The sequence below is a fragment of the Condylura cristata genome, unplaced genomic scaffold (assembly GCF_000260355.1).
Source record: "Condylura cristata isolate star-nosed mole 26May11 unplaced genomic scaffold, ConCri1.0 scaffold00008, whole genome shotgun sequence".
In the NCBI taxonomy this organism is placed as follows: domain Eukaryota; kingdom Metazoa; phylum Chordata; class Mammalia; order Eulipotyphla; family Talpidae; genus Condylura; species Condylura cristata.
This window is the reverse complement of record NW_004567109.1, coordinates 25335432-25362126: the sequence shown is the minus strand read 5'-3', so window position 1 is coordinate 25362126 and position 26695 is coordinate 25335432. Positions and strand designations below refer to the sequence as shown.

At 44.7% G+C, this 26695-nt stretch overlaps 1 protein-coding gene across 5 annotated transcripts in view; it reads left to right on the top strand.

Moving 5' to 3' along the window:
• MKNK1 (MAP kinase interacting serine/threonine kinase 1) overlaps window positions 1–26695 on the top strand; it is a 39927-nt gene that overhangs the window by 9055 nt on the left and 4177 nt on the right. For 3 of the 5 annotated variants that reach the window (XM_012722524.1, XM_012722526.1, XM_012722525.1), the window contains exons 3-12: window positions 6029–6135; window positions 6818–7183; window positions 8391–8492; window positions 11309–11406; window positions 13732–13811; window positions 15335–15408; window positions 17396–17500; window positions 20839–20894; window positions 24182–24277; window positions 25765–25959. In XM_012722524.1, coding sequence (XP_012577978.1) covers window positions 6823–7183; window positions 8391–8492; window positions 11309–11406; window positions 13732–13811; window positions 15335–15408; window positions 17396–17500; window positions 20839–20894; window positions 24182–24277; window positions 25765–25959 — 1167 coding nt within the window. In that variant the 5' untranslated portion in view covers window positions 6029–6135; window positions 6818–6822. The remainder of the gene's footprint in view (window positions 1–6028; window positions 6136–6817; window positions 7184–8390; window positions 8493–11308; window positions 11407–13731; window positions 13812–15334; window positions 15409–17395; window positions 17501–20838; window positions 20895–24181; window positions 24278–25764; window positions 25960–26695) is intronic. The other 2 variants (XM_012722527.1, XM_012722528.1) reach the window with 2 other exon arrangements.

Sequence of the window (26695 nt, the reverse complement as noted above, 5' to 3'; positions counted from 1 at the left end):
CAGGAGAGGTCTGCCACGCCATGTGGTCACCTCCAGGGCAGGCGGGAATCGAACTCATGCGGAAGTGGCTTTAGATTCTCAGTGCTGTGCTTTAACCTGCTGAGCCACCAGGGAGGGCCAGCTTTTAATATATAAATGGTATTTTGATGTGCCCTGCCTAACACTCTAGCCTAAGGTTTTGTCAGCCTGGCAAGTACAAAAAATGCCTGATCTGTGAGTCTCCTTACAACTTTGCTGCTGTGTTACCCATCTTTGTCTGAAGCATCCTAAAGGCACAGTGACTCCCCCTGTTCCCCATTCCCCAAACCAGCTCCCCTTCCTGAATTCTCTTCTTCTTTGATGGTATTGCTGCTCTTAGGTATTAACCATCTGATTAATAAATAGCCATCTATATATTTGGTTACATATTCATACACACACACTCACGCGCGCACACACATATTCATAATCACATATTCGGGCCCTGTACTCTGTCTAGCTCCCCACTAATCAGTGAGTGTCGAGAGGATTCAGTCACCATCCCTTCCTGCAAAGAGGCAAGCCGTCAGGGATTTCTCCGTCATCGCATCATTTGGCAGGACTCAATCAGTTGTGCCCCCTGGCTTCCTTCTGGCCACAGTGACTCTGTAATACCCCTCACCTTTCTTTTCCTTTCTCTCCCTGCTATCCCTGCTCAGCTATAGGCCCCCTTTGCCTTCCTAACTCAGCCCTACAGCTCTCTCCAGCCTTCCAGTTTTTTCTGCACTTCACTGCCAATTTGCTGGCCCTAAAGCATGACTCCAGCAATACCCAATTCCTCCATGGCCTGCAACAGTGGTTTACAAGTGTGTTCTGTAGACTTTGGGGGGTCTAGAAATCCTTTCATGCTATCTGCAAGGTCAAAACTATTTTCACAATAGTACTGAGATGTCATTTGTTGCTTCAAAGCAACAGTGGGTAAACTGCTGGTGCCTTATCACAAAACAGGGCAGTAGCACTGAACTGTGCTAGCCATCATTGTGTTCTTTATTGCTGCACATTCAAGGTTTGTTGTTTTTTTTCCCTAGAAATGCCATTTCACTTAAGAATGTCCTTAAGGACCCTATAAAAATTTTATTGAATATCAACCTTTGAGTACTTATCTTTTTTATATTCTGTGTGACTAACTGGAAGTACTTATGAAGCACTTCCGCATACTAAAGCAAGTGGTTGTCTCAAGGAAAAGCACTTGTGCAACTGCTTGAATTGCAAGCTGCACTCCCACTGTTTTCATTTTTACATGAGAGAATGAGTGACTGTTGGTTGGTGAGACTAGAAAGTAGATGGGGACCAAATATTGGAGAACCTTGCAGGCCACATTAATAATCTTGGGTGATCTGACTTCAGACTGCCTTCTTTAGTTTCTATACTATACTGTTCACACAAACCTAGACCTCTGCTGCTGCTGCTATTTTCCAGTTACACACTCCCTTTACTCTATCCATGTCCTTCTCTTTGCCATTCCTTCTACAAAGGAAGGCAGTGAAGGCTGCTTCAGAACTAGTAATCCCAGAATGCAAATGCAGGGAGACAATGGGCTTCTGAGATTCTTTTAAAAAAAAAAAAAAAGTTTTATTTATTTATTCATACAGAATTGGGGTAAAGGCCAGAGATGCGGAGGGTGAGAGGATTCACCAGAGACAGAGTGGGGAGCAGAACAGGAAGATGGATGAAGTACACTGCTGAGGGGAGCAGCGGGCGGGTCAGGAGAGGTCTGCCGCGCCATGTGGTCACCTCCGGGGCAGGCAGGGATTGAACTCATACTGAAATTGCCTTAGCTTCTCAGTGCTGTGCTTTAACCAGCTGCGCCACCAGGGAGGGCCGCTTCCAAGATTCTTACTAGCCAACCCCTTACTAGCCAAGCCTTAGAGGAGGCCGGTTTGGGTCACCACACTGCTGGCCCCTAGGCAGGCCTTAGTTAGACCACCTGCTTTCACTTTGGAGTGAGACACTGCAAGTCGCAGCTACCACCCAATCTCACTACACACAGAAATCTCAGGAAGGAACTTGAACCATCTTATCTTAGCCCCTTGGAATCAGAGACAGACCATCCTTTGATTGAGCTGACTTTACAGCTCGCTCCTTTTATCCATCACACATTAAGTTTGACAAGCTTCCGCGTGAGTATCTTTTCTTTGACCTTGTCCCCTATGGTAATGATATCATCAGAAACCATATCAACCAGCCAAAATGTAAGGCAGAAGAACATTGTAGCCATGTCTGTGATACCAGAATTGTCATGAAATAATGTAGTTGGACTGGTTTGCAGTTCCTCCTAAATAGTATGCCAAAACCCCAAATACAAAGCTACCACAGAACAAGAAGAAACTTCTGGTTAGGTTTTAGATTAATGAAATAATGTTAATGTGGTGACAATGCCCAGGTGTTTATGTACACTATTGCAGCCCTGCACAACCTTTTTAACATCATAGCACACACAGAAAATGATACTGTTCAGCCAGGTGAGGTCATCAGTATTGCACTCACCAACAAGAAAGCTACGATTTCTAAATAAAGGTATTCCAGTGCCTGGCTAACTCTGGTTACCACCTTCTGCTTTCAACATTAGTATTTATTTAAAGAGTGCAATAAATAAAAACTTGAATTCTGAGCTGGACTATCTTGATTTAAATTCCTGCTCTGCTACTTACTAATTGTGTAACCCTGGGCAAATTGCTTACTCTCTTTGTACCTTAGTTTATTCATCTTTAAAACGTGGGTAATGATTATACTTACCTCAGAGTTGTTAGTTTATATGAAAGGTGGTGTGTGTCCTCTAACTAGTAATAATAGTATACACTAGAACTACTCTTGCTACTACTTCAGAGAGGTAAGTGGCCTAACCTCAGTCTTCCCAGGGCCTTCTCTAGCTCACATCTTTTAGTCTTGGTCTCTTCAAAAATGTCCACTTCCCCTTCCTTTCATTTCCTCAGTTTTCTTTCATTTTCTCAGCTTTATACTTGCTTTGGGTCCCTCAACCAGCTAATGACTGAGGAGGCAACTGAATCCATCATTATATTCATCTTGGCTTCACTACTATTCCTTCTCTAGAAATTTCTTGTGCCTGGGGGAAATAACTCATACAAGCTGGGAAGAGGACTATATGGTAGGCTTTGAAGACAACTCTAGAACGGTTGAAAGAGGAGTGTGAGCTAAGTTAGCAGAGCTGATTAGCCAGCAAGTCATGTTCTAGGGAAAAATGATAGTCTGATATCATATATCAGATGTAGGAGCTGGCTAGACCTCTACCAGAATATGGAGAAAAGATCTGGCAACCTTAGAGGTAGTGTAGCCCCTAAGACTTTATGGGAAAATGCTGCTGTTCTTTCAGAAAACAGGCCTTGTAGGGAAAAGAGTAAGCAGGTACTTACCTGTCTGGAATAGCTATTGCTGCTGTAACCAACAATTGAGAGTCCTTGGCCCTCCTCATCTACCCAGTAAGTTCCTCTTCCCATGCAGGAGCAAAGTTGGTTCTTGAATCTGTATCTTTCACACCTTTTGTACTTGCAGTACAATCAATATTTGTTGGCTAACATTTTTCCAAAAAGAGAAGAATATGCATTCCTGTTCTTATTTTAGCAGAGAAAATAAGATAACATATGTGGAGAGGTAGAAATATTTACTGTTGGTGACAGTGGTAATACTATAATGGTGTGCCTGCTTACAATCAGCCCCTGCTCACCGCGTCCACTGATTTGGGTTTTCAGGGGCTAACCAGCCATGCCAGCCTCTCCTCCAGGCCTTAGCACATGCTCTTCCTCAGTTTCTCTCCCAGGCCCCATCCTGGCCAGTTCCCACTCATCCTTTGTCAGCAGAGCTGTCCCTTCCTCTAGTTACCAAGCGGTTACATGCCTCTCTTCTGCTCCACAGTACCTGTGCACCCCTGTGGATTTCAGCTCCATATGGCAGAGACTGTGACTTCTGTTTTCACTGCCTAGCACCAGACAGTCAGTAGGTGTCCGGTAAATACAGCATTTACTGAATTAATAAGTCCTCAGTCCTTTCACTCTGGTTTCTTATTTGGTCCTCGTGATGTAGACAGTTCAAGCTTTGTGCTAACCTCATTTTGTATATAATATTTAGCGGAGCTAAGCAACTTGCCAAAACTCACATAGTGGTAGAAAGCCAGTATTTAAAACTGGCATTTCTGAAGTTTGAATATTCAGTATTGCATTGAGTTATTTTGTTTTACAGAGTATTTCCCTTTTAAAAAATGGTATTAAAAAAAGATAAAAATAGCATCTGTTCTTTTTCAGGATTGTAAAAATATTTTCTTCAAGTCACCAATGTTCCTAAAATGTTTTCTCTTCACCGAATGTCGAATTTCACAATAAAGAAATCAGGATATGATATTAAGAACTGTGTAGTTAGTGTGCATTAGAGAAAAAAATATGGTATATTTTATTGAAAATAAAACAACTAAAATTATAATAGCATAATGAAAGGAATCAATTCAGTTGCATACAATTTGGAGAATATTACAAATATAAAGACCACTCGTCGCATAGAGAAAACTATTGATCAGAAATGACCTGGACTTGAAAGAGCAGAATTCAGTTTGCACCCCGGTTAAAACACTAAGAGATGTTCGGTATTTAATAGGTTATTTAAATTCTGAGCCTCTGTTGTCCTCACCAAATATAGTAAAATATTTATCTTTGGTGGTTTCTGTTAGAATTAGAGGTAAGTTTTATAAAATATCCAGCACAGTGCCTGGCATACAATACATGCCTTCGAATTGTGTTAGTATCAACATTTTTGCACATTCCTATAGCCTTGCTACTGAGTTGTGCGTTCATTTTGTGTACATGTTTTTTTGCAGCACATTTATAATAAATGTAGCATTAGGTCTTTACAAGGTTTCTGGAAAGAGCTGGTGTTATTTTTAAGCCTCCTCTAATAGGCAAGGAAACAAACTTTGAGAAGAAAAGTAAATTGACCTTGGTCCTTTGTCTGGAAGTATGTGAACCAGGACTTTCACTTTAGCCTCCTGAGGTCAAGCCCATGTTCCTTTCCTGTGGCCACCAAGCTCCTCTCTACCAAAACAGCCACTTGTCTATGCAAATGCAGGCCTCAGTGTGGGCCCAGGAGCTAGGAGGAAGCCAGGGCTGAAGCAGTGGGAGTACTGGGATCCTCCACACCAGCTAGGGTCTGTCTGAAAACTTAAAAAGAAGTGCTTATTTCCTCTTTTGAAGAAACAGACACATTGTCCAATCTTCTAGCAGGGTTTCTGACTAGAAAGTTAAGAACCTTCTGGATCATACGACTGTTTTTGAGAGGAAGTTTATTAGGAAATCCATAGACCCAAATAACTCACTCTGCATTTTTTGCAGGGCAAAAGTGTATTCACATTTCTTTCAGTGTGTGCACTTGGTCCTTAAAAGACCTGGGTGACATGCAGTGCACCCAGCATTGAGTAAGTGCATCATTTCCTATTGTTTTCACTTTAGTGCACATATTCTGATGGCTGCTGCCGTGTGTGCATGACTTACAGGAGATGAAGATGAGCAGGTGGCAGTCCTGCCCTTTGGGAACATTAGGGCAAGTTCAAGGCTGAGTTTTAAAAAGCTAGTGCTCTAATAAAGCTTATAGCAGCGTGTTTAGGAGTAGAGGATTAGTTCTGTACACTAACACCATCCCTTTACATAGCACCTAATTGATTTTCAAAATGTTTACACAAACCTTAATTCATCTGGGATTACCAGGGAGCTTCATAGGGGAGGAGGCTTATGAGCTGGGTTTTGATGACTGAAAAGTTCTAGGCCAAGTCAAGTATGTAAGTGAAGAGCCAGCTTGGTGTGGAGAACTTGCATCCTGAAAACCCATTTATCAAATGATTGCAGCATAATGAATTAAGGTCCCACGGACCCTGCTAGCAGACTGTGTTAAGATAGAGCATGTGGACAGACTCCAGATGGGGAACTATCCACTGCTCCCCACCACTGTGTAGAAAGGGAAGTTAAGCATGTTGATTTCATTTTACCATCTTCCTACATTTTTTTTCTCCTAGTTTCAAATACAAGTCTTCCTTCAACAAATTCTGTTTCCAAGGAAAGTCTTAACCATTTGTCCCTTCTGGCGTACCCTCTTCCATGAAATCCATGCAGAATAGACCAGGTACTCTGTCTTTTTGTATGTGAAGTCATAAAATCTAATGTTGAATGTGTGGCGGTGCTCAAAGGTATGCTTCTTCCACAAGAGGCTCCCTCAGTCCTGCTGCAGTAAAAACCAAGCATAAATTGCCGCTAACAGGTTTTCTAGCTCCAATCGTAAGTATGTCTGAGCATCCCCTGTGAAATATAATGCCGCCAGCCCTCTTGCCGCTTCTCTGCACTGCCAGCCTTTGGCTGTTCTGCTTGTCCTTAGGTTCTCCATCAGCGTATGGGCAGGAAAAGGAGAACAGGAAGTGAATCCAAAATCTGCCCTCTCTGCACTTGGCTCCCAGGGCTGTTGAGAAAATAGATGGGGACAAGTGTTGACACAGACTCATACAAGGGCAAGGCGAGAGGACAGTGGCCCCCCCCTTCTCGGCCTGCCGTCCCCATGGCCAGTGCCCCTCCCCACACTCCTGAAGATGAGGGACATGTTTTGTTTCTGTACACTCCTCCCTATGTTGGACAGCTTTGCCTTTACCTTTGGTCAGCATGGATATTTGGGTGTCAGTATTTAAGTTTAATTTTTTTAATTTATAATGAGTTGCAGTCCCCAGACGTATCTTGTGCTTGAAGCTGTTGACAATGTAACATTTAGCAATCCTCTGTGGGTTCCTTTTATCTCTGTGTTTATCTGTTCTCTAAAGTATAAATGAAAACCTGCTGTCACCAGCTACCCAAAGTGGAAAAAAAGAATTGGAAGGAAAGAACACCTAAATTGAGCTGTCAGACACTTGGCTGCCTACCACGCGTTTTGGATTGTGGTGTTGAAAAGTCCCGGCCTGTGTGCTTTCTCCCGATGGCTGTTGTGTGCTTGCTCCTGAGAACAGTGTATAGACGTGCACCAGCTCTAATCAATCTTCCTGAGCAGACTTGCCATTTCTCTGATCGTGTTCAGCTGAGGTCCTCTGAGAAGAGAGTGGGCCTTTCCCCTCAATGGGCAAAGAGCCAGCTTCCATTTCAAAATCTCAGAAAAAAAAAATTCAACAATCCAGAGCCTGTGTTTATTGAAGGTTGGTCTAAAAGTCTCTCACATCATATGCCCATCAGCACTCGAGTGCCTCTATTTTAGAAGGATGTAAAGGTTTAATCACCCTGGTGGGGATTTAGACCCAGAGACTTCAGAGAAATCTTATTATTTCTAACTGCAGGCAAAGAGTATTAAGGCTCCACTCTGGATCAGGGGCATGACATGTTCTATAAGTAATTTATCTTTAACAGGGGAAAGCCCTTACTAGAGTGTCTTAGAAACAGTACTATGATTGGGCACTGGTCCATTATCCCTCTTTTTCTCTTTCCCACTCTCAGTCTCCTGCTTATTTTTTCTGTCCCTACCCTTTGCTGCCCAGTCTGCCTGATGTCTGAATGTATGCCTCACAAATCCACCCTTTAACCTGGGGAGGCAGCGGCTTGCAGTGAGAGATAATGTTTTTGCTATATCTATATATCTATATCTTTATCTATATGATTTCATCTGGCAGTTTGGTGTAGATGTGTTAATTACAGACTTCTGAAAGGACCTGACCTTCCTCCTCTTATGTAAGAAACTGAGGTGGGAAGAGTATGTTCTGGGCTCCACAGGTGCTCGAGTCTCTACTGCTAGACAGAAAGTAATTTAGAGCCATTGCCAAACCCATCTCCTGCCCTCTTGTGCCTTCCCAGAGACAGCCTACACAGAAGGTCTTTTGATTCCCTGTGCACATCGATAGGGATGTTACCGAGCATCTGGTTTTATTTGTGTGGCCCCTGCTCCAGCCAGTGAGGGAGATAGATACGTACAGTAAGCTTTTGCTTAGCTGTCTGGGGCTCCTTTCTGGTGCTGAAGCTGGAGGGTGTCACAGGTGGGATTCTGCCCATGGATTCATGTTGGATACCAGGGGTTCTGTTTGGGCACCACTGTTTGATCAATGGCAGAGCTAAATCCATGTGCTGATGAGCTTGATTAAAGCAGACTTCTGCTATCTTCTTTTAATCTGCCCTGTCTTTCTGACTTTCTTCCCACAGTTAATGATCTTCTATAATGGTTTTGCCTTTAGTTTTGCCTCTGGGTCAAAACAAATCAATACCCTTCGCAGATATTTAAAAACCATCAGCATAAACTCCTCCCTACTCTCTCCAACCCCCTCCCTCCCACACACACACATTCTTCTCCCCTTCTGGGTGAATCTATAGCATGAGCAGGGCCATTCTATTTCCCTTACATCTCCTCTTTTCTCCCAGAGATGGGCAGCAGTGAACCTCTCCCCATTACAGACAGCGACAAGCGGAAAAAGAAGAAAAGGAAAGCCCGGGCCACTGACTCCTTGCCAGGAAAGTTTGAAGGTTGGTCACACAACTTCTTAGGTCTGAGCCAGTGACTCCCCAGGTGTGAGAGGAGTACCCTGGTAACCAGTGGGTCTAGAACACTGAGTGCACCCTGTCAGAGCCAGCTCATGGTTATCTGTGTGACAGGGGCCAGAGTGTCCACATGAGGGAGTGGCAGAGGGAGAACAAATGTGGGGAAGCTCTCAGGTGACACACAGGCCTCCTTGGAGCGGTCCAAGCACTTCATCAGGGACAGTAAGACCAGTCTATCAAATTTGAACATGAAGTGCTCCTTCCTCAACTCTTCCTGGAGGACCTGCTGAAAGCTTATAAGAGGAGGAGAGTGTGGGCTATGATGCAGTGAAATTTCAGTCTCCTATAATCAGGATTTGGCTCTTAGAGATTATAGCTACTTGTACTGTGTGAGTTAGAGTATTTTAGAGTATATGTCATGTTAGGGGGGACAATATGTTGGGTTAGCAATCATTTTGAACACTCTTTGTGGGAGGCATCAGACTCAGTGGTGGTCTGATGCTGGACTAATAGGTGAGGGAATCACCACCCACTCCCGCTGAGCACTGCTGTGACATCCCCTTCATCTCCTAGATGTGACATCCCCTTCATCTCTTTTTCTTTTCAATTGTGAGACCTGAAATCACTTCCCTTCGTAGTCCCTCTTCTGCAGATTCACTAATGAATTGATTGGGTTGGTCAGTTGGTTTCTGCATTCACTCAGTAAATGTTTATTTTTGTGTGTCTTTGGCTTCATGTCAGAAGTGGAGGACACAAGAGTGGACATACAGGGGCCCTTACAGTTGAGTCAAGGAATAGCCACCTTCTCTTATCTTCCATCTTCCCCTCACCCTGGTGAGGCCAGTGCATGGGGAGGAATGTGCACAAGTCACTGGAAAGAAGCTATGCTACCTGTTTGCTTAGGGAGCAAAAAGTGGAGTGTAAAGAATGGATGTCTGGCATGTAGACATTGCAGTATGAAACTGAAGAGAGCAGTCAGGGCTTAAAATAAGATAGAGAGGTACTGGACACAACGTGGTAGTTGGGGGAGGAGCCTCATTCTCCGTTACTGGCAGAAAGGACCCTTCCCTTGCAGGCGGGTTGTGTTGCTTCCTGCACAGTGAGGCAGGGCCTTTAGTGCCCCCAGGTGTGGTCAGAGAAGAACAGGTGGAAACAGATCCCCAAGAAAGGTAGATGATAGGAAAACACAAACGCCAAGAGGGAATGTTACAGCTCAGAATTGGGAAGCACCTGGTGGGTGGCCCTAAGGTTTAGTGGGTGGATGCCTTCTCAGGTGATGCAGACCTAGTTAGACAAATACTTCTAAGTCTAAAAGCAAGCCACCAGTCATTCCTCCAATACAGTAGCACCTGTCTCCCAAGGTCAGGTTCACACATCATCCACAGTTTTACCCTGTCGGGATAAGGACTGCCTGGGGGGGATGACTAGCTGGTGACTGCCCCACTGTAAAGGTATGTCTTGTAAAGTTCCTAAATCCCTTCACTCCCCAGCCATGAGTGGATTCTTTTGTACAGTTACTCTAATAACAAACCTCTTAGGAGCCAGGAATATGGAACCTCCAACCACCAATCTATCCTGCCATGTAAAAGACTAGTATCAAAGGCTAATACTGCATTGGTGAGAGGAGCATGCGATTTAAAATGCTTCACAAACAGTTGTTATGTTCTTTTAAACAGCTGCAAGACCCAACTGATGGAGCCAAGAAGGTAGTTAGTGCAGCGTTTGCTTGTCTTTCTGTCTTTCATTTAAATAGTGTAGTTGGAGCAGGGAGAGAGAAAAAGAGTTGTACAGAGGCCAAAGGTACAGGACTTTCTTTTTTGATAAACATGAGAGTATTTATTTCCTGTTACTTGAGGAGAACTTGTGCGATTATAGGATTTCTTATGACAAAGAGTGATAAAATCTAATGTCATGGTTAGAAAGCACTCTGCTCAGTCTGTAGGTTTAAAAGCTAGACCACCTCAACAGAAAAACACTAAAGAATGGAGGCCAGAGGAGAAGGAGGTCAGCTCAGTCGAGGCCACGTGGAAATGTGACTGCCTTTGGGGGGGACTCAAAGAGCTCATGTTGTTTGTGGGCTGGACAGGTCACGTCAGTGTTCTTTCAACCCAGACCAAGTACTCTGTTAAAACCTCTCTGACTCAATACCCTAAAAACCTCAAAGCTACTGTTTGTATCTTCCATCTCTTGTTTCCTGTGGTTGATTTCTAGAAACTTCTTTAAAATCTCCAGTGGCCTCATTTGAATGTGCCAAAAAATAAATGGTGCTTTGTCCCCACTATGTCACCAATGCCTGGTACAGAGCTCAACTAATCATATCCTATCATGATCCCCCAGGTTCCATGAAGAGATGTAACCTCTCCCACCCCTTGCTGTTTGTACTGTGTCTTATCCCTCTGTGGTAGTACTACCCCAGCCTGGTTTATTCTGGGGTCACCTGTATATGTATCTGTCTTCCCCCACTGAACTGTGACCCTCAAAGGTAGGACTGTGCTTTATTTCTCATTCTGTCCCTAGTATGAGGCTGCCCTGCAGTCTGGCACATGGTAAGTGCTCGGGATGTGTGTGCCAAGTTGAAACCCTTCCATGGGCCTTGTTTCTAAAATGAGGAACCAGACCCTGTGGTCTGGTTGTTGAAAAGCAGGGTTCTGAGATGGGCTGCGGGAGCTGGTGGCCTTCCTTCTAAGAGGCCTTGTGCCTGTGCTGTCAGCCAGGGGAAGCTGAGTGACAGAAACTCTTTCTGTCTTAGCTTGCAAAGGGGTGACTCACCTTGTTATCCCTCTCATCCGTTTTGACTCCAGATGTGTACACGCTGACCTCCGAATTGCTTGGAGAGGGAGCCTATGCCAAAGTCCAAGGTGCAGTGAGCCTGCAGAATGGCAAAGAATATGCTGTCAAAGTGAGTGTCTCATCTGGACTCCAGGCTTCACTTTGAAAATGATCAGTCCTAGCTCATCCTAAACCAGATAGATTTAGTATTTCTTAATACAGTGGCAAAAAAAATGAGTGTTCCATAAAGGACTCAGGGCGGGGGAGGAGATAATAATAAAGAACAACTATATAGCAGAGACATTTTACGGAGGTGGAGTGGGGAATGGGATCAAAAATGGGGGAGAGGGAAGTACACTGTACTATGGTGATGGCACACGGGTGACTTGATGGGAAGCCCACGGGGATTACAACTGAGATGGGAAAAGGCACGAAATTATGTAAAAATAAACTATTATATTAAAATTTTTAAAAAAGAAGAACGTGAATTATAAAAAAAGAATGAGCATTTCAAAGCTACATTCACTGAGTTCAAATCTTGGTTTCTGTATTTATTTACTGTGTAACATTGGACAAGTTAATGTATTTAATCTCTCTGTCCTTGAGTTTCCTCATCTGTAAAACAGGCATAATAGTCCCTAGATAGTATTTTTGTGGGTTTTAAATAAGTTAATATGTATAAAATACCTGGCTCAGGGTAAGCTGCAGTTTATTATTCTGGGAAGTCAGCTTCAGGGACTAGACAACCAGATTTGGCATTAGAACGCCTACCTGAATGTGTGTTTGGACAAACTACTTTGGGCAATCACTGACTTGAGCCTTAGTTCCCACATCTCTAAAATGAAGATAATACCCACCTTCCCTGTTTCATGCAGTGCTTTTGTAGATGAAGATAAAGTGGAAGCATTTTACAGATTACAAAGTGTTATACAAATGATGTATAGAACTGAGATAATGAGGACTCAGCACCCAGCTGGGGTCAGCTTCTGGCTGCACGGCGTGGAGTGGCCCACTTGGCCCCTCTGTGTTCACATCTGCGAACTCCCCGTGGAAGAAGGGGTGGAGCTACCGCAGTGGTTCTCGAAGGGTGGGCCCCTGTACAGCAGCAGCAGCATCGCCTGGCGATGGATTAGAGATACTAGTAATCTGGCCCTATCCCAAACCCACTGAATCAGAAACTGGGGTGGGCCCCGGAATATGAATTTTAACAAGCTCACTGGATGATTCTGTTAATCACGGAAGTTTGAGAGTCCCAGATACAGAGCAGTTTTAAACTTCTCATGTGTATCAGAATTACCTGGAACGCTAACAGCCCAGAGACCCAGGTTTCTTGCTGTCGAATATAGCACTTTGTAATCTGTAAAATGTTTCTGCTCTTACCAGTTCACTTTATCTTCGTCTTCAAAACCACTGCATGAAACAGTGGAAAGGTGGGTATTATTATCTTCATTTTAGAGGTGGGGGTGACGCTCAGTAGAGCTTGAAGTCTATTTTCACCAAGTTCTCCGGGTGATTCTGATGCCCACCATAGTGGAAACCACTGAACTAGACTCCAAGGGGACAGCTCATGCTGTTTCAAATCCACCAGGTCAAAGCACAGCCAAATTTCAGCTCCTGAAAGAAGCACTTTTAACCAAGTGGCCATAGTCCTAGCTGTGGACTTACAAGGAGAACATTTCTGTTGATCTGTGTTCCTTTTTGCTGAAGTTGTTGCTTCATAGGATAAAAATATGTGTGTGTATGTTGTGTGTGTGTGTGTGTGTGTATATATATATATATATATATATATACCATTAAATGATAAGAAACATAAAATATATGTGAATATATAAATCTCAATTCCTTTTTGGAAACAGATTAGTATAAATTATAATTAATTTTTAAAATATGCCTCAGTATGGTAAAAACCACATTTAAAAAATATAAATTGCCTTTCAAAGATCTGAATACATTTATGAATGATAGGCCTTTTCTTCAAAGTCGAATCACGAGAGAAAAACCTTGCTCCTTGCCCTCTGGCTTCTTTGGGCAAACACGGAACCCTGACTTGACAATTCTTTGGTATTAGAAGTTCTGTCCATGTCTTTCCTGTTCTATGAAAGCTCTCTAGAGACAGGCTACTTCTCCCCATGACTGCCCAATTCTCGGTCTTACTAGGTCTTCCCTACCAGCATCCATCTGATAGATCCTAGAGTCTCAGTGTTGGGAAGGAATTTCAAGATAATCTGATCCTGAGTTTTCCCTGTAGCCCTTCAGAGTAAACAGATCAGAAAGCCCTCAGGACAGTCTGCTGCTCTGCTGAGAGCCGCAGTGCCCCATGTCACGCAGGCCTAGTCCAGACTTATGTTTGCAGCTGGATTGGCCTGAATTTGGCCATGTATTCTCCCAGAGGGCCCCTGCTGGGGGGTACTTGAGGTCAGATGAGTGTGTATGACCGATTTTATTCTTCCCACAGATCATCGAAAAACAAGCAGGGCACAGCCGAAGCAGGGTATTTCGAGAGGTGGAGACCCTCTATCAGTGTCAAGGAAATGAGTGAGTACAGTGTCGGGTAACTTGTGCTTCTCTGAGGGGACGCTTGGACACAGAAAAGGTTATTTCTGACTCTTCCCCCACCCGATGCATATAGCTCCTTTCATCTTTCAGTGTGAGAGAGGGAGATGGAAAAAGCAGCAGCAGCAGCAGCAAAAAAACTCTTTAGGCTGAGACACTGCAAGCATCAACAATTCAGGCAAGTTAGAAGAGCGAGGAATCTGAATTGGTGTCTGTCTGGGAGGCAGAATGGGGTTTTCTTTCTTTCAAGTACCTCTGGAAATGAGACTAAGTATTACCTGGTAGAAATCTTTTAGAACTGTTTTCAACTAATAGGAGACAATGATAAGAACCTTTAAAAGTATTTGCTGTTTTCTGTCCCTAGAACATCTACATACGTGCAGCTACTGCAGTCAGAAAATCGTGTGTAACACCCTGTGCCCAGTAACTGGGCCAAGGTAGTGTTAGCCCCCTCTTAGTCTGCTCACCCCCAGCTCCAAATGAGTGGCTCTCCCACTGAGGCTTTAAATCAGGGTCACCTCTAAGACTCTGCTTCCCGCTCCCTCTACCTCCACAGAAGGGTCAGCAGGGAGCCAGTGGCCCTGCCCGGTATTGATGGCTTTGTCATTAAGCTTGGAGGATGGGGCCCCGCTGTTGATTTAACTCCAGGCAGTGCCTCTACAAGCTTCTTTCAAATTAGGCCATTTTGGCCATCTTATTTGGACGCCTTCACAATAGTAAAAGCCTGGTGTCTCCCAAAGTGGTCAGCATTTTTTTATGAGGGACAGATTTTTATTTTCAACCCTGCAGCTTCTGAGTTCAGCATTAGAGACTCTACTTGGTTTATTTCATTCTTTAAAAGAAAAAAGCCCCCAACACCTCCAATATCCAGGCTGGTGACTTCCCTACTGAGTTACAAGACGACCTTGTTGGCAGAGCACAGTAATGCTCAGGCAGACAGAGAGTGCTCACGGGGGAAGGCCACAAGTGCTGTGGTGGCCAGAACGCGGCTGTTTCATTAAGCAGCGCTTAGCAGTTAGGGTCTAGCGGTGCCCACGTTAGGCCCCAAGTCTATTTGACAGATGTTTCCATTTTCTCCAGGCAATGTAAATACTGCCCCGTGATTTATGGGCAAGAGGGAGGGCAAGTAATTATTTGCTGCTTGCCTCCAGGACACACACCTACTATTCAGTGTTATTAGCCGCAATTGCTTCCAGTCGGCTGCAGATTTTATTCAGTTTAATGTGACCGAGACTTTTTTATAACTCTACCTAGTGGGTTTTAGGGTTGGGGTTTGACAGCACGGACTTGGTGAAAACACCAGAGACCAAACATTATGGAAAGATAAGGTGACCTGAATCTTGCTAACACCACTGGCTACTTCTCAAACACGGGTCTTTAATAAGCATTTTGATTCCAGGTTGTTTTCTGCCCTGCTATAGGGTGTTGTATATTTTCATTGCATATTTCTAAGCTTTAATATCTAATACTGTTTCTCCCCTTCCTCCTATTTTCTCCTACTTAAGGAACATTTTGGAGCTGATTGAGTTCTTTGAAGATGATACAAGGTTTTACTTGGTCTTTGAGAAATTGCAAGGAGGTATTTACTGTTGAGTATGTGTTTGGACTTCTGATTAAGACCCAGGGTGGAGATCATCCATCATGAATCCCAGAGACTTCTAAAACGAGTCAAGCTAATAAAAAGGATGAAGGACTTAAAACTGCCCTTGATTTGGGAGAAGGGAGGCCGGAGGGAAGGATGATAATTAGCATTTTGCATAGCTTAGAATGTCACCTGTGTAGGCATTCTACAAATACCTTCTCATTTTAACAGGGCTCATACAGAAATACATTTAGTCATCAATTTATCAATCCATTGTTGTGGTGTGTTCACTATTTAACTAAATTAATTATGGGCCAGAAGCTCCTGCGTGCATTGTGAACTCCAGAAATGCTCACCAGAGAAGAAGAGGGTCCTATTGTTTAGGACACAGAGTAGAAAGGAAGCCTGCGACTGTTCCATCCTGCAGATGGAAAGCTACCATTCCCCATACCACCTCTACTGTCACCCCCACATACATAATCACTGGGGTGGGATATTAAAGTTGCTTTCCTCCTCATTACTCACCCAACCCCTAGGACATGTTTGCAAGGTAAATATTAAGGAGAATGTCTGAGACTGAGTGGAGGGAGGGCCGCAGAGTGGCTTGGTGGAGAGCATGTTTTAGAAACCAGTAAAGCTAACTGTGTGACCTTGGGCAAGTATGTAGCCTTTCTAAACAGTGTTCTTATCTGTAACAGGATAATTATAGCACCTACCTCCTTAGGTCTCTGTGAAGATGAAATAAGATAGATAATGTGAAATCCTTTGTATAGTTTCAGGTGGGCACTAATACAGTGGCATTAGCCTTTAACATTTTTAAACCAATTGGGGATGCAGGAAACGAGAGACACACTAGAGTCAAGCAAGCCTGAGACCTAGCCAGGAGCCTATTTTCCCCCATGCGCTCCTTAGTTCATTGGGGCCTTTGATTATTTAATATGGCACATGAAAGATCTTTCATCTGCTTCCCAGGTCAAGAACCAGAGACAATAAGTAAGCGGGTGCCATTTCTAGGATCCAAAGATAAGAACCCTGACTTCTAGTAGTGAGCAAAGGCCACACAGAATGAGCCATATGTTCTCTCCTGTGTCTGCCTGCACCCAACACAGTGGCAGTAGGGTTGTGAATATGTGTCTGAATGTTAGATGCCACTGGGGTTATCTAGGCACTTATCGCTTAGAATATAGTCCCACTTGTGGTTGGCTCAAGGCAACCTTCCTCCCCACTACCACCCCACCCCCCACCCCCAGCAATCAGGGCCTGCTGAGGGGGCATCTTCACTGAGGCCAGAGTTAATGAGCTTGAATCCTTTTGCCACCGCTTACTGGTATGTGTTCTTGAGCAAGTTGCTTAGCCATTCATGGCTTCAGGCTCTCCATCTATAAAATAAGGATAACTGTATTTTGTACAGTTGTAAAGATAAGATAATCTATTTAGAGTATTACTTAGTACTTAGCACATAATAACTATCCAATAAATGTTACCCATTGTTACCATAGTAACAATAATATGAGAAAGTTGAGGAGAAACAGCTTTTTCCCATTTTCTAGATTCTTACATGTTTAGTGAGGTTGTCGTGTTTCAGTTTTGAAATTTGTTCTGTTGTGTGCATCTAAGATCAGATGCAAAGGAGGAGAAGTTCCTAGGATTCCCCAGCCCCACATGGATTCACTTTTAGTTCTTTTTAATTTCAGAATTCAAATATGGCCCAGTGACATTTGTATTATTTGGTCATTCAAATAGTTGTTCTCTCTCCCTACTGTGTTCTTCATAGCTGATACCAGATAGCTAGCAGAAGATAGCAGTCCAGATCTGTTCAGTACAGTTTTGTGCTGGTACCACTTCCGTGCCAGGTACCACACTTGGTGCTGGACACTTAGAGATGAATAATCTAAGGCCCCATCCCAAACTTGTGAATGCCTGGCCTCGAGAAGTCATACTGCCTAGAGCCAGAAGAGGCATTCCTGTGCCCTCTGCTCTGCAGGCTCCATCCTAACCCACATCCAGAAGCAGAAGCACTTCAATGAACGAGAAGCCAGCCGTGTGGTCCGGGACGTTGCTGCAGCCCTTGACTTCCTGCACACCAAGGGTGAGCCAAGCCTCTGTCTTGCTGGGCGGGTCGGGCTGGCCAGCTTCAGGGGCCCACAGGGGAGGGACTGGTGCAGCTGGCAGATCACCCATGAGACAGAGGGAAGGGCAGGGTGGTGTTGATGGTGGCTACACATGGAGCTAATAAGCAGGGGAGAAATACAGGAGAAAGGTCAGGTAGGAGAATGAATAAAGCTTGTGTTGAACAAGCTATGGGTGCATGTGTGCATATCCACCTGTCTCATTTTCCTTACCAAGTGAGGACTGTAAGCTTGTGCATAATGGGACTTTGCTAACAGAACTACTTGGGTGTTATTCCTCCCAGCCTTTTAAAATACTCACCTTTATCTCCTTTCTCAAAATTGACATGATGGTATATATGTAGTTTCATAGCTTGTTCACAATAAGTAGTAAATGCATTTTTCTACCCACATGGTAAAGTTTGCGATGTCTGTTGGACATCATGATGCTAGCTAGCAAGCTGCTCTTGTTTGAGCTACACTTAGGTTTGCAGTCTCTTATCCAGAACTGATTATATATGCATTTGTACGGTAAATTAAATCTTTTTGCAAGTTAGATACATTTACATTTTTATAAATATGTCGGACTGTTCCGTGCATTTTTTTTTTAACTCACCCAATAGCCGTGCCAGGGAAAAAATGAATTCTGGCTTCACCTTTTTACCAGCTGTGTGCTTATTCAGTCATAATGCCTGCTCTGGAGAATAATGTCTATTCCAGAGTATAAAGGACAAGGGGAGAAAATAATAATAATAATAATAATGAACAACTATGTACCAGAGACATTTTACAGGGGTGGAGTGGGGAATGGGATCAAAAATGGGGGTGGGGAGGGAGCACACTTAACTATGGTGATGGCATAAGGGTGATTTGGTAATGGGAAGCTCACAGGGATTATAACTGAGATGGAAAAATGCACAAAATGATGTAAAAATAAGCTATTCTATTATTTAAAAAGAATAATAATGCCTGCTCCATAGTTATGAGAGTTAAGAGCGATAGTAACATCATCAGCAACAGTTAACACTTATGTGGTCACACAACACCCTTGTGATGTGCGAGGCTCTGTCTAAGCCGTTTATCCTTGTGTGCCTCTTACTCAGGTATTGGCTGTGGTTAGCATGGCTGGCACAGAGTGCCCGCCACATAGTAGTGCTTCAGTAACGTCATCTCCCCCACCCTCTTCCCCACCAGGCAGAAAACATTTTGACTCCTTATATAAATTCCCTTAAAGTAAAGCATCCTACCTGGTAGGGGTAGGGACGGGGAACTGAGCTCTGTCCCCTACTCAGCTGTGGACACTGGCAGCCACCCTGGGTGAGTGTGCTCAGGACCGCCCATGCGTCCCATCTGGGCCAGCCCCACGGTGCAGGCTGGTGCATGCGGCAGGGGGTTCAGGTTCTCTGGTTCCATCTTGTGTCCCCCAGTGGCTGAAAAGAGAGCTCCGTCCTGACAGCGCCCATGTTGGGGGCCTGACTTGCACATGGGATGAAAATTCCTAGAAGGGGGTGCCTGCTTCCCACAGCATGATGAATAGCAGTAGTTCTGTTTCTGAAAGCTGGGATGCATGTAGGTAACACCTGCCTGACAAAGATTTACAACTGCTCCCCAAGCTGCTTCTGTAGATTGCAAAACTGGGTCACACTTTTTACAAGATCCATACCTTGGAGGGGGGTAAAGGCGTTTTTTTTTTTTTTTTTTTTTTACAATAATGCACTAAAGGGAATGAGGCTGGTCGTGTCTTAGGAGTTCTGAAGTGCTTGTTAACATCTAGCTGGCCAGCTGCCCGTGTGACTAGAAGTTGGAGGGGATGAAAAACGATTTCTAGCCGAACTTGGCTGTTTTCTAAATAACTTCACTCTGGGAAGATGAATTGGGCAAGAATGGGTCAGCCCTGAAACAAGTTCCATACTTTTAAATACTGGACACACTGCAGCTCAACCTCTGGGAAATGAACCAGAAGGGCTCGATGGCTGGTGTGCTCGCAGAGGCAGGCCCATTATTACAGCGTGGCTCTCAGTTCTCCGGCTGGAGCCGACTGGGCCACCGGCACCTATTTGGAGAGTAAGGCGCCATGTGTGGCTCGTGATCCTTCTGTGGGAGCACTTGCTGTAATGGAAAATATCTTTCACTTTTAGTGCGGCGAGCTGTAGCCTGACTCAATTTGTGCAGCCTGGGCTGAGTTGCTCTGGGTTCTCATTCAATTAGGTGACTGATGAAGTTACTTAGCTGCTGGAGCTCAGGTTTTCCTCTCTAGTGAAGTGCCTCAGGTGGACTGGACCTCTGCCTCTTGTAGGGGATGGGAGGGCTGCCTGAGAAGTTGATCAAGGGAGTTTTCATAAAACAGACTGCTTTTCCTGTTAGCCCAAGAAACCCTTACTGCTCGCCGGCAGTAGCTGTTTGACTTTTACTCAGTCTTCCAGCCCTGCTGTCTCTGAGATGTACATTCTGCAGGAGGAAAAAGGAATTGGCGGTTCCTATGTCTGCCAGGGGATCGCCATGACCCTATGAGTCCCTGTGTCTGCCAGTGGATTGCCATGACCCTATGAGTCCCTGTGTCTGCCAGGGGATCACCATGAATGACCCTATGAGTTGGTTCTATTTCCCTGTCTTGGTCTAGAAAGTGAATTTACCCCAAGTGCCTTCTTAGCCAGGTCAGCAGCCTTTAGACACCTCAGAAGGTAAGCTGCTGTTGGCAGGCTCCTTCAGAGATCTGGCCAAAACCAGAAGAGGCCTCTCTTAAGAGCAGCACTGTCAGGGCAAAAAAGTCCTTGCTGAGCTCTGGCAGGAATGTCCTGGTCTTGCAGAGCAGGTGAGAACGGGAATCAGACACGCGTTGGGGACTTGATCCTCTGAACATTCAGGGAGTCCCACTGAAGGCATCTTTTTTTAAATCGGCCACACAAGAAGAAATGAGGTAGAGCAGCCTCAGCCCCCTGAGATGCTCTCAAACAAGGCACTAATTATTTCTGCATTGCTGTTCCAAGCATTGCTATTTGCAGAGCTCTTTGCTCTGTCATCGTATTAGGCTTTCTTGTTCTTCATTGTCATTCCTGAAAGGTAGACTGGCTGGGATTCATTTAGCCTTCTTATCCCTGCCAGACTTCTAAAGCTTCTGCTTCAAGAACTTGCAGAATCAACTATGCTTTTGGTTTGTGTCTCTGGTTCCTTCTGCCTCCTGCAGCTCGTTGATTTTTTAATGTACCATAATTGGGAATTAATCTGCGAACAACAGCATTTGGAAAAAATTAATTGTGTGTGGAATGTTTGATAATTATGTGCATATGTTAACCATTTCTTTGCTCTTTTTTCCTCTCAGGCATTGCTCACCGTGATCTGAAGCCAGAAAATATATTATGTGAATCTCCAGAAAAGGTACATGGGGCCTGATTTGGGATGTTACAGTTTACACCAATGCAGGGAAGCCGCCTCTGCTTTCAGTGTTAGGCCATGAGCAGTTCTTAGCCTCAGTGACCAACTTGACTGAACAATATGGGAATAATACATGGGAACATTATGTCTGATGTATAGTGTTTCTACATTCCGAGTAGGGCTAATCCTTGTCCCTCCTCTGCTCTTTAGCAGCAGCGTGATGGGCTTAAGTGGGAGAGTTTCTAAAATGTAGGAGACCCTCATAAAATGCATGTTTTCTAGTCCCACTCCCTGAATATTCAGAGGATCAAGTCCCCAAAGCTTGTCTGGTTCCCTTTCTTACCTAGAGCAGTTGATGTGAGTCACAAACAATAACTCAACCTTATAGAAAACAAATCTCTGCCTATAAATGATGTTTTTGTTGTGGTATATGTGCCAGATGGTGTCCACCACCAGAAGTAATAATTAGGAAGCAGGTTCTTAGGAAGAGCTTGTTTTCAAAGTGACCTATTCATAAGAAAACACTTTTTTTGCCATGTTTATTTATTTATTTTTACATCATTGTTCATGTTTGATTTTTCCTCTCAGGTGTTGTCCCCATAGAATTCCCACCACCAAGGCACTGTGAGCCCTCACTATAGAGTCTTGTGCTCCTCCCTCCTGTTTTTCCCCTCTCCTTTGCCTTTTCCTGATGCCCCTAGCCTGATGAATGCCTTAATCTATAGTTTCCCTGCTAGTTTTGTCTTTTTATTTTTCCAATCCCTTGTATGGTTTCCCTATGTTCCTCCTATAAGTGAAACCATCTGATTTTTTTCCTTTTGATTTATTTCACTGAGCATAATCCCTTCCAGCTTCATCTATGTTGCTTCAAATGGCATAAGTTTATCTTTTTTGAAACCCAGATATAAACCCACATATTTATGGACAGATAATCTTTGACAAAGGAGCAAAGAATATGCAATGGAACAAAGAAAGTGCTCGATAAATGGTGCTGGGAAAACTGGGCTGCTGTGTACAAAAAACTGAAGCTAGACTACTACCTCGCACCATGCACACAAGCCAACTCGAAGTGGATTGAAGACCTAGACATAAGGCCCGAAACCATAAAATGTCTAGAAGAAAAGGTGGGCAAAACACTACATGACATATGCCTCAATAACATCTTTATTTTTTAAAAGATTTATTTATTTATGCATACAGAACTGGGGTACAGGCCAGAGAAGTAGGGGCAGTGAGAGGATTCACCAGAGTCAGCGTGAGGAGCAGAACAGGCAGATGGATGAAGTACACTGCTGAGGGGAGCAGCGGGCGGGTCAGGAGAGGTCTGCTGCGCCATGTGGGTCACCTTCAGTGTTATGCTTATCACCTTCCTCTTATGGATGAGGAAACTGAAGTTCACGTGGGTTAAGAAATGTTTCTGAAGTCACTCAACTGGCCAGTTGTAGAAAAATATTAAAACTAAGGCAGTCCCGGCCCGCCCTGGTGGTGAGCGTGTTGGAGGGCTGCACTACAAAGATAAGCCAAGTCGTGGCCGTTTCACTGCGAGTTCAATGCCTGCCCTAGTGGTGACCCACATGGTGCAGCAGACCTCTCCTGACCCACCCACTGCTCCTCTCAGCAATGTACTTCGTTGATCTGCCTATTCTGCTCCCCACTCTGTGTCTGATGAATCCTCTCACCCACCCCATCTCTGGCCTGTACCCCAGTTCTTGTATGCATAAATAAATAAATCTTTAAAATAATAATAAAAAAACAAAGGACTTGAATAAACATTTCTTCAGAAGATACCCAAATGACAATCATATGAAAAGATGTTTGACATCCTTAGTCATTAGGGAAATGCAAATCAAAACCACAATGAGATACCACTTCATACCTACTAGATTGATTTTAATTAGAAAAACAAAATAATAAGTGTTAATAAGGATGTGGAGAAATTAGAACCTTTGTACATCGCTGGTGGGAACATAAAATGGTGCAACGGCTATGGAGATATGCTGGCAATTCCTCAAAAAAAATAAACGCAGTATTCTATGTCACTGAGCAATCCCACACCTGTGTATATACCCAGAAGACTTGAAAACAGACTTAAACACCAGTGTTCACTGCAACGTGAATCACAATAGCCAAAGGCTAGAAATAACCCATGTCCATCAACAGATGAATGGATAAACAAAATGTGGTGGAACCACACAATGGAACATTATTCAGCCATAAAACAAAATGAAGTTCTGCTACAAGCTACAATATGGATGAACCTTGAAAACAGTGTGCTATGTGAAAAAAAGCCCCACACAGAAGGACAAATGTTGTATGAAATCTCTGGAACAGGCACATTTATAGAGGTGGAAAGTTGATTAGATGTTACTGGGGCTGGGGTGGGGGGGGTGGTTGTTGCTTCAGGGATACGGGGTTTCTATCTGGAGTGATAGAAAGTTTTGGAAACAGGCAGTGGTAAGAGTTATACAATAGTGTGATTGTAATCAGTGCCACTGAGTTGTACACCACAAATGGTGAAGATAGAGTGTATTTTATGTTATGTATATTGATATTTTGCCAAATTTTATTTTAAAGAGAAGCTAGGTGTAAAAAAAGAGAAAGAATGTCAGAAAGAGTAAGGAGGAGAGGAGGGAGGAAGGGAAGAAAGAGTAATTGAAAGACTTGTGCAGGCTTCCCCAGCAGGTAAATGGCTAAGCTGGGACTCACAGAACCGGCATGTTTGACTCACTGTGAGCACAAACTGCCCTCCTGTTGGCTCCAGAGGTGAATCTTGCTGTCTGCAGGCAGCACACAGCCAGTTCTGGGGGGCTTCTGCTGGGTTGATGTCACCTTGGCTGAGCCGCCATCCCAGGTTGCCTGTGACCAAGGGGCTTCCTGGACCACAGGACTCTCCGTGCTTAAACCCACAAAATGCAAGCAGACAAGCCAGAATGAGTCGGTCACACTAAGCCACCTGAGATGGTCAGGGCTTTTACTCAGGTTCTCTTGCTTCTGCAAATGGGCTAGGCATGCACCTCCAGGAATATGTATTAATTTCTCTGACTTATGAGTTGTTGGTGAGCAAGCTTCCATAAGTTCGCAGCGTTTCACACTAAATTCACAGCAGACTGACACCATGAGTTTGCACAGTTTAGGAAGTAAAGGGTATGTATGTGGAGGACTTAGGATAAACCCTCAGGTGATTATAGTCAAGATAAGTTTGCAGCCCTGAGCCCCAGAGTCATGCTGGGCTCCTTAAGCAATCTTTGTTTCTTTTATTTGCAATCTTTGTTTTCTGTTTTCTTTTTCAGGTGTCTCCAGTGAAGATCTGTGACTTTGACTTGGGTAGTGGGGTGAAACTGAACAACTCCTGCACCCCCATCACCACGCCCGAGCTGACTACCCCAGTATGTATAGCTGGGCCTGCGGGGCCGCTTTCTTCTGGGCTCTTGTGCATTTAGAGCAGCCCTGACCCAACTATGGAGCCCAGAACCGAGGGCTAGAAAAGGAAAATCAAGTGAATCTTCATCTCTTCCTCCTACCTGAGTTATTTGACTCACTGCTTTATGTGGTAAACCTTTCCCCCTAAGAGGTTCATTGCTAGTGACACTGACATTAGAGCTTGTAGACGGGGGGACGTCTTCTGCCAATGATGAGCCAAACTGCCTCTGAGAACAAGCTGAGCTCTGACTCCCGGCCAGGTGAAGACAGACCCTGCTCCCAGGCCTGCCTTTCACGTCCGGGCATGCAGGCAGCTCCAAGCTCCTCTCCATGGCCAGACTTGTGGCGTGTCCCCTGTGTGGAGGCCAGCGTGTGGTCCTGTGGTGAGAATGAGTTCCCAGGCTCCACGCCTGCAGGATGGCTCTGCTAAGTTACCTTTGCTCCAGTCCGGTACAGCTTTGAGCTCATACTTCACGCTCAGACAGACATCTCATGTACATGCTCCACATATTATAATTACGATTCTTTGAGATTCGTATGCTTCATAAATAAATTTTGCTAATAACCTTTACTTAAGGCATGCATTTAAATATGCCCATATTGTGTTTTCTTCTGAACAACATGATTAGAAATGTTTCTGTATCAGCTTTTATACTGAGCTGTGTTGTTCTCAGTTATTAACTCTAATTGCCAGTAACAAAGAAAATGTCTTTTCTCCACTTTCCGTCCTCCCATCACATGAGTTGGGGAGTCGGGGGAGGAGACTATCTCTTGGTGAGTCTGAAATAAGGAATTGGTGAGCAACAAGATTGAATTTTCTCATCTGCAAGGGTGGAAGGAAAGTGTCCTGGGTTCTGGTCCTGGCTCTTCCACTGACGTGCCTGGGCCAACCCTGTTCCATCGTAGGCAGGCCTTCGTGTTCCCCATCGCTAAGTGGGAAGAGTGGGAGATTAGGTTTGTTCTGAGAACTCCCCTCACTTTGACAGTCTCTTAAATTGAAATTCATATGCTTTCTTGCTCTGAGCTAGCAGGGAAACTTAGCAGAACTTCACTTTAAGAAACCTTGCTTTCTGGAATCGGGTCTCCGCAGAGCTCCCTCCAGAGCTATACACTGGTGTGCTGGTGTACCTGAACAGTAAGCCTCTGTTTACCAAGAACTGGGGCAGGGACGGACTCCTAGAGCTTCTGACCCAGGGTCTCCGCTGCTGGAGAAGGCCTGGACAAGATAAGATCACCAATTGTGGGGAATCATAGGACTCAATATTGCGCCAGCCCAACTTCCCCGAGTGCCTTGGGGCAACAGGCAGCCTCCGACTGGCCTTCCCACAACTTCCTCTGCAGTGCCATTCCCTTGTTCAAGTCTTGTTCCATTCTGTTCTTTGCCACACCCTCCCCTGTGACTAAGCCTTACTCTTCTCTGTTATTTCCCCCTCCCCAACCCTGACCTCTACAGTGCGGTTCTGCAGAATACATGGCCCCTGAGGTGGTGGAAGTCTTCAGGGATGAGGCTACTTTTTACGACAAGCGCTGTGACCTGTGGAGCCTGGGCGTGGTCCTCTACATCATGCTGAGTGGCTACCCCCCCTTTGTAGGCCACTGTGGGGCTGACTGTGGCTGGGACCGGGGAGAGGTCTGCCGGGTGTGCCAGGTGAGTGCAGCCCCTGGGCCTACTGCATAGAGCTGCTTGGGGGGGAGAGGACAGGAGGGGTGAGGTTGTTCAGTGCCAGACAGGACTGGGAATTGTTCCTAATCTGGAAGGGGTTTAGGGTACCACTTCCCTTTGCTGTCAGAGGACAGCCACAAAGTTGCAGTGACCGTGCCCTCCACTCATCTATCTGTCCAGGGAGGAGCACGCCTGCGCAGAGTAGAAAGGAGAGTCTTGCCCCAGGAGGGAGAGCTGAGAAATACAAGAAGGGGGCCCTCCCTTGTGGTGCACCCGGTTAAAGCACAGCATACAAAGTTAGAGGCAGCTGGAGGCAGCTGCTTCAGCATGAGTTTGATCCCTGGCCAGGGATGTGACCCACATGGCGCAGCAGACTTCTCCTGACCCGCCTGCTGCTCCCTCAGCAGCATATTTCAGTAGATCTGCCAGTTCTGCTCCCCACTCTCTCTTGGTGAATCCTCTAGCCCCCTGTGCCACTGGCCTGTATCCCAGTATAAATAAATAAATCTTTAAAAAAGAGAGAGAGAATTACAAGAAAAATTACTACTTAAAAAAAAATAAATCTTAAAAAAAAAGTAATACTAGAAGGAACAGCAAAGACATAGAGACGTCAACAGCTGATGTGTGCAGGAAGAGCAGGATAAAGTCCATGGTGGGAGATGAGACCTGGGAGGAGGCCAGGCCCTTTGCGGTGGGCCCAGCAGGAAGAGCCAAGGCTGCG